Genomic DNA, 13,220 nt, shown 5'->3' on the forward strand with positions numbered 1-13,220 from the left:
AGACTCATGGGATGGGCCGTCATAGAGAGAGCCAGGAAAAAGCAATGCTCCAGAGTCACGTACCTAAAAGAAGGAGATGCCAACACAAGATTTTTCCATCTTAAAGCAAACGGCAGGAGAAGGAAAAACTTCATTCAAAAATTACGTCAGGACAACGGCTGGGCATTTACCCATAACGACAAACTACAGATCGTACAAGACCATTTCCAAAAGATTATGCAGGAACCGCCACGCAGGACGCTCGACCTAAACTGGTCAGCTCTAACTCTCCCGACAGTCGATCTGTCTACGCTTGATAACCCGTTCACTGAAGACGAGATCCGGCGGGCCGTCTCATAGATGCCAAAAAACAAGGCGCCCGGACCAGACGGCTTCACAGGCCTTTTCTTCACCACCTGCTGGGAGACTATCAAAGGTGACCTCATGACGGCGATATCCTCCTTCTTCAACTCTCGCTGCGCCGATCTCAACCTTCTGAATAAAGCCACAATCATTCTTATACCCAAAAAAGAAGGGGCGGAGTGCATCGCAGACTACAGACCCATTAGTCTAATCCACGCCATCACGAAGATCATAACAAAGACCTTGGCCCTGCGCCTAGCTCCTCTCATGAACAAACTAGTCTCACCTTGCCAAAGTGCCTTCATAAAGGGACGAAGCATCCACGATAACTTCCTGTACGTCCAAAACCTGGCACGCCGTTTCCACCGACGTAATCAACCGACCTTGCTTATGAAGCTCGATATATCCAAGGCTTTCGACTCAGTACGATGGGACTACCTACTCACCATGATGCAACACAGAGGCTTCCCACCAAAATGGAGAGACTGGATCGCGGCCATCCTCACCACGTCAACATCACGAATTTCTCTAAATGGATTCCCGCTGGAACACATACAACACGGGAGAGGACTCCGTCAGGGCGACCCCCTCTCACCGCTCCTTTTCATCCTAGCGATCGACCCCCTGCAGTACCTGCTATCGGCCGCCACGGAAAAGAGGCTGCTTCAAAAACTAAACAACCGTACAACATTTATGAGAACATCCATGTATGCTGATGACGCCGTGATCTTTATTAAGCCTTCTACACGTGACATCACAAACTTGAAGAACCTCCTACAAAATTTCGGGGAAGCGACAGGTCTCAGAACGAACATCCAAAAAACTAGCGTCACACCGATCAGCTGCTCCCACGCTAACTTTCAGGAAGTGCTCCGCGACCTCCCGGTCGCGTAGAGGAACTTCCCGATAAAATACCTGGGCCTCCCTCTAACGGTAGAACGCCTACGCCGCATAGATTTTCAGCCTCTGATCGACAAAGTGGTGAGCAAACTCTCAAAATGGAAGGGCAGAAATCTCACACAAGCCGGCCGACTATGCCTCACCAAGTCTGTCCTATCCTCACAACCTGTCTACACGCTGACGGCCCTCAGAACGCCCAAAGAAGTACTAGGGGACATCGACAAAATAAGAAAACGCTTCCTATGGGCGGGAGACAAAGAACTCACTGGAGGCAAATGCAAAATCAACTGGACGAGGACAACTCTACCGAAAAAACATGGCGGCGTTGGAATTCTCGACCTTCATAAATTCGCAAGAGCGCTCCGCCTTAGATGGTTATGGCATGCATGGGCTTCCCCAGATAAGACGTGGGTTGGAACTGAAACACCTTGTGACGACCGAGATAGACTGCTTTTCGCTGCATGTACGACGATCCAACTCGGTAATGGGGCCAAGACACGCTTCTGGCAAGATGCGTGGGTCGCAGGGAGGCGACCAAAGGACATCGCTCCACATCTCTACGCGAAAACCAAAAGGAAAAGGAAAATAGTGCGGGAGGCCTTCCACCATAACAATTGGATCAGAGATCTACAACACAGAACAGGCTTTACAAACATCCTTTTCAACAAATTCGTAACCTTATGGCCTCTAATCCAACAGTACCAGCTAAATCCGGGCCAGGAGGACGAAATCACATGGAAATTCACCCAAAGCGGTCAGTACACCACAGCTTTAGCATACAAGGCTCAACTACTAGGTAGCGTCAAGACGCCAAACCTGGCAACAGTGTGGCAAGCCTGGGCACTGGCAAAATGCAAAGTGTTTGCCTGGCTGATTCTCCAAAATAGGGTCTGGACTTCGGACAGATTAGCAAAACGGGGCTGGGACCACACCCCTACTTGCACCCTATGCCGCTGCACGATGGAGACTGCGCATCACCTCCTCGCCGAATGCAGATATACAAAACAAATCTGGAAGCTCGTAGCCCAATGGCTATCACAGGGAAGCCTACAACCGGATCAATGGAAACACAGTACAAGGGCCATCGATTGGTGGATCGATATCACATCAACACCAGAGACCCCACATAAAGCGTGCAGAAGCCTAACCCTCCTGATTATGTGGGAGTTATGGAATGAACGAAACTCCCGCATCTTCCGCCACAAGGGTTCCCCGACGACATCACTAATGGCAAAAATCAAATCCTCAGCTAATATGTGGCTAGCAGCGGGAGCGAGAGACCTAGCGGCCCTTCTACCGTAAACATGCCTCTCTGATGCCCCAACGTCGCTTTTCCCTTTTTCCTTTCCTTTTCCTTTCTTTTAAGTTTTTGGCCGCTCCGCCGGTTGTATCTCCCCTATATCAATGAAATAGGCACACTCTCGTGCCCTTTCCGTTAAAAAAAAAATAAACAATATAGAAGTAGCAATGTTCGCCTGTACTTCATGGTTCAGTCTGCTGACCGACCATTTGTTGTTGTTGAACCCATAATCATTCCTTGCCTTCCAAAGATACCAAAGCTTAGTAAAGATCTCCAAGATGTCATCTGAGAAATTGTTGGTCAGAAAACATGTTATTTCCTTATTCCATTCAATCCGAGAAGTCATGTTGCTCTAACCTTACTTGTTTTTTTTAATACTCCGTGGTATATTTTTAAAATAAAGACCATGAGAAAACACATAGTATCCCCAGTAGGAAATTGATTTTCGAGCTTCGTAGTTACAGTGCACGATTGCACGCACGTAACGCGTCGACGGTGAAGAACAGAAGCAGCCTAATTTTGGTCAGCACTGCACGTCCCAAAAGGGTCGGTGAGGGCCCACTGAACACTTTGCTTACCTCAGCAGTCATTAATTGACCTCCCCCTCCCAAAAAATATTTTATTCGCCTAAAGCCTTGAGCCAACGTTTCCTCCTTTTTTAAGTAGCCCTGACCCAAATATTAATGCGAAAGCATCCTCAAAGTGTGCCCTTTCCAGTCAGAAGTAACCTCCCCGTAGCAAAGCACACACCTAGAGCACTCGATCCCGTCCTCAAGCGAGAGCGGCCGCCGTCCAGGACGCCACGCGCGAGCCCCGGCAAACCGGCATGGACTGGCGCCGGGCCGGCAGCCCGACGTACGGGCGGCGCCGGTCGCCGGCCGCGGGGCTCTACTCGGCCCCGGCGTCCCCGGCGCACCCCCTCGGCGGCGGCGCCACCTCCGCCACGGCGTCGCCCGTGCACCCGCTGGCGGCGCGGTCCAAGGCCCGCGCGGCCGCGGCCATGGCGCACGCCATGTCGCGCCAGCAGCCGCACGCCGGCGCGCGGGACGACGACGATGACGGGTACGGGGCCTACGACGCGGACGACGGGTTGGCCGACGGGAACGGGAACGGGAACGGCAGGTACAACGGCGGCGGGAGGAGCCCCCTGCGCGGCGGCGCGTACGGGTACGGCGGCCGGAGCCCGCTGCACCCCGCGGCCGGCGGCGGCGGCGGAGGGGGAGGCGGCGTGAAGGACAAGTACTTCGGGTTCGCCCTGCCTAAGGTATCGTTTACTCCCTGCTAATTACTGCTCCATCGATTGGCTTTGCTTGCCTGATTTTTTACTAGTGGTATATAGTAGCATCTTATTGGATGCTCGTACGTTTTGGCAGCCAGCACTGGTCGCCTAATTTTTGAGCAGCGGTTTTGGACGTTTTTCCTGTGTTCTTCTTCCCCGTTTCTTCTGTGATCCTGTCGCTCGCTTGTTTGCATGCGTTTCGATTCAGATGTCGTCGAGACGTTCCTTTCCTTGCCGTCCCACGGCCGCATGAGAGACGTAGTACTGACTAGTGACTACTGATGGAGAAGTAGCTAGCATTCTACCTAGATGCCAAAACAGGGAGCTTTCATGACTGATACAGCCAGAAGTTTTTTTTTTTTTTGCCCTTTTTGATGCGCCTGCCGTCTAATTACGCCGCAGCTTGCTGATTTTTGCAGAGACCCCTTCCTTCTTGTTGATCCACCTGATTTGTGCTTGTGCTTCCGAGGCTAGGCTAGGAGGGGGTTTGTTCATGTGGCGTTTTAATTAGCTCCAACGCGAAAGAGGCGAGAAGATTGTTTAAGCGGCCCGAGGTAGCGCTAGGAGGGCTACCTTCGGGCAACCAGCAGAAAGTTAATCGCCCCGAGGCGGTCCGCTCGATCCTTCTTCCGCGGTGCCTCCACGCACGCTGCACCGCCATGGATGGATCGATCATAAATGCCGAGCAGCGGCCCCACCTCTGCTCTGACCTCCTGCTTTCTTTAGTTCCGGAGTCCACGCCGTGTCGACCCCGGCCGGCCGGCCGGCCGGTCAGGTGCGGCGGTCGTGTGGATCCGATCCGGCGGTTCTGACTGAGAATGGGAGAGTGGAGACCCGGACCGTCGACTACGCGCGCACACCCGGCGCGTGGGCGCACGAGCGCGACGGGTGCGGCACGCCGCCCGGCCGGCCGGCAGGCGGCACCGGCGACGCGGGGGGCCCGGTGGTCAACTCGAGAGGATCCAATCCAACGGGTGGAGAGCGCGCCCAGCTTTGCAGAGGAATCGAAGCTTTTTTTCTTTTTTTTTTTTTTGAGGGCGCAGAGGAATCGAAGCTGAGAGGTCTGACTTCTGAATCCAATCGCCGATCGGGGGATCTCCCCCATGCGCGCGTCACGTGATGATCGACCGATCTTCTGTGCTTCACGCGAGCGTGTTTCCGCTATCGAACTCTCTGTCTCGACGATTTTCAATGTCATGGCGCGTGGAACCGGCGACCATACTGGCCCTCCCGCGCCGGGTCGGTGAATTTCATCCAATTCTTTCGGCAAACGTTTTTTGAACTCCTGCTGGTGGGCCACGCCACCCACACAGCTGGGCCATCTGCGCAACCACCAGCCCATTCCTCCGGCCCAGTGTATATATAGCTGCTCGGCCCTGTTTTCCAACTCGCATATCACTCGCCCCAAAACGTTATGGCTTCTTTTGTTTGTTTTTTTTTCTTTTGGCGAGGACATGGCTTCTTAAATTATAAGCAACTCAAATACAAAAAATGTCATCGTCATAGGTACAACAAGTATGTTAATAGTTCCCGCGGCTAGATATTCCTGCGCAACGGGTAATTTCTGCCGTGTCGTTTCCTCCCCTCCCTCAGAAAGCAACAAATCGAAAGCCGCTTCCCGCGGCTAGATATTCCTGCGCAGCGGGTAATTTCTGTTGAGATAATTTTACGGGGCAATTTATATTTTTAATTTTATTTATCCGGGACCAGGACGGGGGCAGTATGATTTGATCGGGTCCACGTAGCAGCAGCAGTCACGCTTTTTTCCAAGTCTCCTCCCCGCGTGACGTGTCAAGCGAAATAAAAACGAAAGAAAGAAGTTGCCCCGTTGCGTGCACGAGCTGGCTTGCCTGCGTACTGGCTGGTGGGGCTAGAATGTGGCTGTCCGTGCCCGTGGAACGGGTATTCGGTGCGGGTCAATAGTTTCAGTTTCAAACCATACATTTTGCACCACAGTGTCTGATCTTTGTGCCATTTTCGATCAAGGAACAAGCTTAGCTTGAGTCCAAGTCATTAGTGATACTATTTTAGCTTTTCAAGAAATCTTAAAGGATAAATCCACATTTAGGCTAGCTTTTTGCAGCTCGTTCGAGTGTGGGGAGGGGGCTGGGGGACCTTTGCACCGTGATTGACCACTAGATACTTCAACAATTTCGAAATAGATATAGATACTAGCATCTTTTGATGAGTGTGATCACCGGAAAGCGGAGTTAAATTTAAATGGTACGATGCACAAGAGATGAAAATGAAAAGGACAAATATCGATGCGCCCTATATACATACACTGCATCCTACTACACACAAGAGTATACCTGTGAAAACAAACAGACGCCTAGACAAGCAATTAAATGACTCACCTAAGAGAGGGTTATGTAAAGAATGTCTATAAGATAAAAAAAATTAGATCAACCTAGGAGGAGGTAGACGATTTTTCATTAAGAAGAAGAAATAGACATCCAAATTCGAGTTAGAGGGACTCGAACCTGGATGATTAGAGTGCGTGATCACACCTCCCAACCTAACCAGTTGAGCTAGATCCACTTCCTAAGGACGTCTATAAGATGTAATGGCACCATGTATATTTTTCCCAACAGACCTTTTCACCTTGTTGTGACCCACCATCACATGCTTAGGAGGGAATGTGCCCTTCTACAAATTCAAAGGCCAGTCTAAAACTTGATTCATCCACATCATTGCTTACTGCTCGTAAGACCAAGTCCCTTAATATTATGTTAAACTCGTGAAAAAAAAACACTTGTATTTTTCTTCACCACCAAGATTTCTTATGAAGTCCAACTTTTGAAATAGTCGATTTATGGTGGTTTCAAGTGTTTGAAAAGGCCTAACAAAATCCACTTGGGTACTAGGTAAGAATTAATTGCACCAAATTCGTACCATCCTTACAACACCGTACCAAAAATACAATTTACCACTAGACAAAAAGAAAATTCAGATATTAAATCTAAAAAAATATCATTCTCGACAGTAAAATTGCAAAAAGTAAGCGGACTGGAGTGCAAACCGACCCACACCTTCCCCTTTCCACCCTTTTCCCCGCTCCAGCCTTTCGTCGAAACGCCCAAATCCGCAGCTTCTCTTGGAACCGGAAACAGACACGAGTTCGGGAAAGCAAAAGTCAAACCAAAGTCAACGCGGCGGCGGTTAGGCGGCCACCCACCCCCAACGCCGATGGACGCGCCCCGCGGCGGCGCGCGGCGGCCGACCCCCTCCGGCGCGGGTGCGGACCAGCGCCGCGCCGCGGCGCAGCAGGCCATGGCGCGCATGGAGGAGATGATGCTCGCGCACGCCGGCGCCGCGGGCGAGTTCAGCATCATCCTCGACGCGCCCCTCCCGTCGCTCCAGCAGTACCGCCGCCACCCCGCGCCGCCGTCGGGCGCCTCCTCGGCATCCTCCTCACCGTTCCGCAGCGGCGGGCGGGACGGCAGCGCCGGCGGAGGGCGGGACGAAGAGAGGATCCCCGCTCGCCTGCGCCGCGACGGGAGCGGCCACGACGAACTCGCCGACGCGCGCACCTCTCGCCGCGGCGCGGATGCCGGCGTTCGACGGGAGCAGCGTCAGGCTGGTGGCACGCGCGGCGCGGTGCGCGGAGACGAGGGCGAGGAGGAGGAGGTTGGGGCGCCGGTGCGGCTGATGGGCCCGCGGAGCGTGCGGAGGCCGGTCTCACGCGGCGCGACGCCTCCGCCGAGGGCTGCCGAGGCGAAACGCGTGGTGGTGAACAAAGAGGAGGAAGAGGAGACGCCGCTCCAGCTGCTGGCGCGCGGCGAGCGGAGCTCGAGCGCGACGAGGCCCGCGGAAGCGCCGCCGCCGCCGTCGCAAGCGGTGGAGAGGGCCGCCGCTGCCGCAAGGCCGTCGAGCCGGCGGTCGAAGCAGGAGGTTGGCGTGAGGCCAGTTGCGGCTGAGGTGGCGGCGAGCGTGGACTCTGACGTGGAGAGCGTTGGGCGGTGGAGCAGCCGGGGCAGCGAGGATGGCGGGGAGGAGGCGGTGGCGTTGCCCAGGCCGGTGGCGGCGATCGTCGCGAGAGATCGAAGCAGGAGCAACTCGCCCGCGATAAGTAATGTCAATGATGATACCTTACGTTTGTTTCGAGCAATTCGTTTGAAACAACTAAGAATTTTGATTCAACAAAGAAAGAAAAAGTTGGGAAAAATTATTCAAATTGTTTTGCTCTTCGTAGGCTCTGCTTGATACTCTGTTTTGAAACGAGTAGATTATGAAAATGTTGTTTTATTTTTTTACTAAAACAAGCATATGAGGCACTGGAGAATGTAGTTGTGATTAGGATCTGTTCTCAACTTATTTGTGGTTACTCGTGGCTGTTAACTGACTGCATTGGTGTTACTTTGTTTTTTACTTCAACAATTTTCAGTTACTGGTAATGCAGGCTATAGTTATTAAATAAATATGGTGTTGTTGCATTTGATGTTTCTTGTTGATGTATTCTTTCTTTTTTGTGTTGCTGCATTTTGTTTCTTGTTGATAGAATTTAATCTTTGATGCATCATGGTGAAAATAAAGGTTTTTATTTTGGCATTCCAAAGTGAAGAGAAAGTGAATTCTTGATTCATACAATTACTTTTCCTTTTAGTTTCAAAATATTGTCAATCTCAGATGTTGCAGCAAACCTATTGTTCTGGATTAATTATGTGTTTTTTCAGTTCTCCTATGAAATGACGCTCCTTATTTCCGTTGTCCCTGTTTACCTAGTTAGGTCGGAATGGTGTGGACTCAGCTGCAGTGAATCGCCCACCATCAACAGGAAGGTCAACCTTTGCACCACCAGTAGGTGTTAATGTGAGGCCTCTACAAGCTGTGGAAATTCCCAATGGGACACCTAAGGATAGAAGGTGAATTGTCAAGCTTTTTGAGATAATTCTCTTGCACTTGTTTTCAAAACATATTTCACTGCCATTCTATCAACTAATTTTCACCCTAGTTCATAGTTGGCACTAGTTTTTTGTTCTGCTAAATTAGTAGATTGTTGATTTTCATACATTGTACAAGAGAGACGAGACCTAGTTAATGCCTATACTACTATCCTATTGATGCTTTCTTCAGTTCTTAATTGCCTAAAAAACTGAATTGATGTTCTTTTCTGAATATTGCTTTGTATGGTCTTTTTTCATACGACCCCTATATCTTTCTCTTGGCATATGCAAGTATGCATGATCTTTTATTTTTAGTTTCTCCTGTGAATGTAAGCTCAGAGTAAAATTTTCTGATGTTGATATTCATCATAGGAAATTAGTCTGACTTCCTTCTCAGTATCTTTCATTAGTAGTTCCAGTCCATCTATAAGTAGCAACAGGATTGCTGGGACTAAAATTTGATATTCCAAATGTGCTGTAGGGCTGTTTATCCAGATCCCACTTTCGCCCAGTCCACACGGTCACGAGACTCACATGACAGTTCAACAATAACAGAAGAGGTTTGTTGCAAAGCTTCCGAATCACACCTTTTACATTCTACAGTGAACTGTTAGTGAACTGACACAAGGCTTTCATAAATAATATTGAAGTTATTCCAATGAAGAAATCTTACAAATGCTGTTTTTGTTTTTCAGCTTGAAATGCTAAAAGATGAGAATGTTAATCTTTTGGAGAAGGTGTGCTATGGTTCTTGCTTGTATTCTAATGAATTCCATGAATCAGAGAATAAAAGTATCTTCGCCTTACGAAACTTGTCATAATACTCTGTTTCCCAAATTCAGCTTGGCCTAGCCGAAGAGAAACTTAGACAATCTGAAGCCCGGACAATCGAGCTTGAGAAACAGGTACTTTTCTTAGCATTTCAAGTATCTGATACTATTGTCCCAGATTCTCCATCATTCTATTGTAAAACTTGATATACTGTAATTCATAGTTATGCAGCTTCTTTCAGAGATCTGAGGTGCAATACTGTGTTTGAAGAGTTCCCCAACATGCACCATATTACTGCTTCATAATATAACTTTTAAGGTGTTCAATCAGTACTTGTATGCTAAGATTTTATTATTGTATGATGGCATAATGAAGGGTTATATTAGTCTTTTCTTACAATTTAGTATAGTTTTTCACACTTTTAAATGATGCCTGCAAACATGAAAGCTCATCCTGTCTGGGTTTGAGGTCAAACTAAATGGCCACTTCCTTTTATGAGTAAAATTATTTGCTTTTGTGTCACTTCAAGTTGAGTAATAACTTAAGAACTAATGTGACCAATGTGATTGGATAATTTAATCATGAAGAGGACATGATATCCATTTTATATCTTTGTTGTCGGCAATATGTCCAGGTTGCTAATCTTGGTGATGGGTTATCTATGGAAGTAAAGCTTATGAAAAGGTATTTAGATTGTATTAAGATATCTTGCACTTTGATTTTCCTATCACTTGATCCGTGACCTCCCACTTATGGATGCAGGCGGGAGGAGATGCTTGTAAGAAAGGAGGTACAGGTTTATTTGCATGTTTATCTATTTACATTAACAGGGATCATCTGGATTTTCTGAAATGGAACTGTCCACTTGTGACTTGTTAAAAAACATTGGCATCCATTCTGAAAGTGTGATGCGTGCACTAATTCCTTCATTTCATTTATGAAGACGCCCGATAATACAGTATATAATCTGAATTTTGGCAGAATATTTGCTACTCTACAGTTTCTTTACCTGCTAGGTGTTGATTGACATGATATTGATGCATATGATTCCTTATATAAAAACAGCAAGAGATAAGAAAAGCTCTTATATCCAAGAATGGTAAAAGCGAGGAACTCACCGCTCTTCAACAGCAGCTACAGGTAAGGTGCTAGCCCATGCCCTACTATAAGAAACATTATGAGTTCAACTACAAGTTGTCATGATTGTTGTTTTCTATCCTAGTCTGCAAAAGAAGAGGCATCTGCTGCTGTGAAGAAACTCAAAGAAGCGGAATCCGAAACAAAAGACTTGCGTACAATGACACGCAGGATGGTCTTAAGCAAAGAAGAAATGGTCAATTTCCTTATCATTTTTTCTTTTTATTCCAAAGATGTCATCAAGCATAGATGTCCATGCTTGTGGAAGTGCTGATTTTAAGCACATAATTGATGTATAGGAAGAAGTTGTCATGAAGAGGTGTTGGCTAGCTCGATACTGGGGTTTGGCTGTTCAATATGGTAATTTCCAAAGATAGCCAGTTTTTTCTTTTGCAACAAATTCAACTGAATGCTGCTTTTGTGCGACATGTGGAGGCTTATTAAATCAGTCCTAAAATTTCTGTCATTATTGGATTCACAATAACAATCTGTTTCCTTAGTTTGAACTTTCAGGAAGCAGTGACCGGATTTCACATATCAACTTATTTTACTGATTGATACTTTGCTCATTAAGTGCCTTCTTGCAATTCTGCAGGCATATATCCGGACATATCCATGTCAAAACATGAATATTGGTCTTCGCTTGCACCTCTGCCGTTTGAGTATGTAACATCTGCTGGACAGAGGGCTAAGAACGGATCTGAAACAGGGAGTGATGGTCTGGAAGATGCAGACAAGCTTGTTCATGATTTGACTGTTACAGCAGGGGAAGGCAACGTAGAAACCATGCTTTCTGTTGACAAAGGACTACAAGAACTAGCTTTCCTGAAGGTGCTTATCCTTTCACTTGGTTTTTTCATCTGCATATGTTATCCTTATCCATAATAAATCCTCAGCACTTACCAGTATCTCAGGTTTAGATAAAAGTTTGCTGTTTGTCCTTTTCGCTCTTCTGACACTTCCAATCATTTTGAAGGTTGAGGATGCAGTACTTTTTGCCCTTGCCCAACATCATCGTTCTAATGTGGTCGGTCCAGCAGATCCAGGTCTCTTCCTTTTCTTTTCCTATTTGTCATTGATAATGTACCAAGAATACTTCGAAGAAAAATTTCATATATATAATTAACAATTGGCCATAATTCCTTACACCTCTGAGAAGCTAATACACGTTTATGGTTCCGTGCTTCACATGTGCAGATATTAAATCAACTGGAGATGAGAAATTTACTGAAGCATTTGGTACTGTTATTTTTTTATTTTCTTTCAACATTTATTGGTTGCCTGGCCTTGTTGGTTCTGTTGGGAAACCTAACTAATTCCTGACCGATTCGGAACCTGGTTCTGCAGATCTAAGCAAGGAGGAAGAGGAAGATGTCAAGTTCAAGCAGGTACCCTCCCTATTCCTTTTGCTCTGAGCTTGTGACTTGAATCAGTGAGTTGGTTAGTTCTGTGCCAACTGACAACAAAACTTATATTGCTTCATTCAGAACGTGCAATTATCTCTTGTACATTTAATTCCTTTTGTATTTCCAGTCATCCAGTACTATGTTTTTCTAATTATGCAAATGACCCTCAACTTTGGTGCCATCCAGGCTTGGCTTATCTACTTCTGGAGAAGGGCTAAAACCCATAACGTGGAAGAAGATATTGCTGAGGAGCGATTGCAGATGTGGATTGATCGACACAGCCAGGAACCAACTTCACATGACGCTGTAGATGGTATATTCTTGCACATTGCTCCTAAGCTAATCTGCATTCTCCCTTTTGCTCGTACCACACGTCTAGCTTCAGCTGCGAGAGCATCAAAGCCACAACGCTGATTACTGATCGTAAAATTGAATGCATTCTGTTCTTACCTTACATTTCTCTTACAGTCGAGCAAGGCTTGCACGAGCTGAGGAAGCTGGGGATCGAGCAGCTCCTGTGGGAGCTCTCCCGCCACGAGGTGAATCTCACGAAAGACGATCCATCCGATGTCGAGGATCTGACCTAACAGCCTCAAGAAATGGGGGGACAGAGATCGAATCCAGTTTGGTTATCAATGTGTAACATACAGAAACTGGAGAACACTGTAAACATGTTTCTCGTTTTGTTTCTCAGTTTTGTCCCAAACTGTTCATTGATTCTTTTCCCCATTATGTATATAACTTTGGGCCTTCACTGTCATCAAAGCGGCTTGAAGGGTGCAACAACAGATTAAAAATCTAGTAATGTACTTCCCGTGTGCACGCGCCTAACCAACTTAGGCCTTGTTTAGTTCCCAATTTGGGATAGGCAAAATTGGCATTTTGCTATAAATGCGCAACTGTAGCGTTTCGTTGTATTTGTGAATTATTGTCCAAATATTGACTAATTAGGCTCAAAAGATTCGTCTCGCAAAGTACAACAAAACTGTGTAATTAGTTTTTGATTTCGTCTACATTTAGTACTCCATGCATGTACCGCAAGTTTGATGTGATGGGGAATCTTCTTTTTGCATAGTGTTAAAGTTGGGAGTTTGGTGGGAAGTAAACATGGCCTTATTCTGCATCCGTTTCTGGCATTATCAATCTGAATCCAATTTTGGAAAAAAAAATAATAATGATTTGAAAGCGAAATGGACCAT

General features: G+C 47.1%; 1 protein-coding gene across 2 annotated transcripts; it reads left to right on the top strand.

Moving 5' to 3' along the window:
- Positions 1-3,275: 3,275 nt before the first annotated feature.
- LOC117866172 (uncharacterized) lies at positions 3,276-12,830 on the top strand. 2 transcript variants are annotated; one of them, XM_072295631.1, is made up of 16 exons: positions 3,276-3,806; positions 8,547-8,686; positions 9,189-9,267; positions 9,403-9,444; positions 9,550-9,612; positions 10,113-10,162; positions 10,241-10,268; positions 10,544-10,618; positions 10,701-10,811; positions 10,915-10,975; positions 11,211-11,446; positions 11,592-11,661; positions 11,813-11,854; positions 11,963-12,003; positions 12,208-12,334; positions 12,490-12,830. In XM_072295631.1, the coding sequence occupies exons 1-16, from the start codon at positions 3,369-3,371 to the stop codon at positions 12,606-12,608; spliced, it is 1,722 nt and encodes a 573-aa protein (XP_072151732.1). In that variant the 5' UTR covers positions 3,276-3,368; the 3' UTR covers positions 12,609-12,830. The 2 variants fall into 2 exon arrangements, with proteins under 2 accessions (XP_072151732.1, XP_034606212.1); XM_034750321.2 differs by lacking the exon at positions 3,276-3,806 and adding an exon at positions 6,917-7,893 and having other exon boundaries at positions 8,551-8,686.
- The last annotated feature ends 390 nt before the right edge of the window (positions 12,831-13,220 follow it).

The sequence above is a fragment of the Setaria viridis genome, chromosome 8 (genome assembly GCF_005286985.2).
Source record: "Setaria viridis chromosome 8, Setaria_viridis_v4.0, whole genome shotgun sequence".
Taxonomy (NCBI): Eukaryota; Viridiplantae; Streptophyta; class Magnoliopsida; order Poales; family Poaceae; genus Setaria; species Setaria viridis.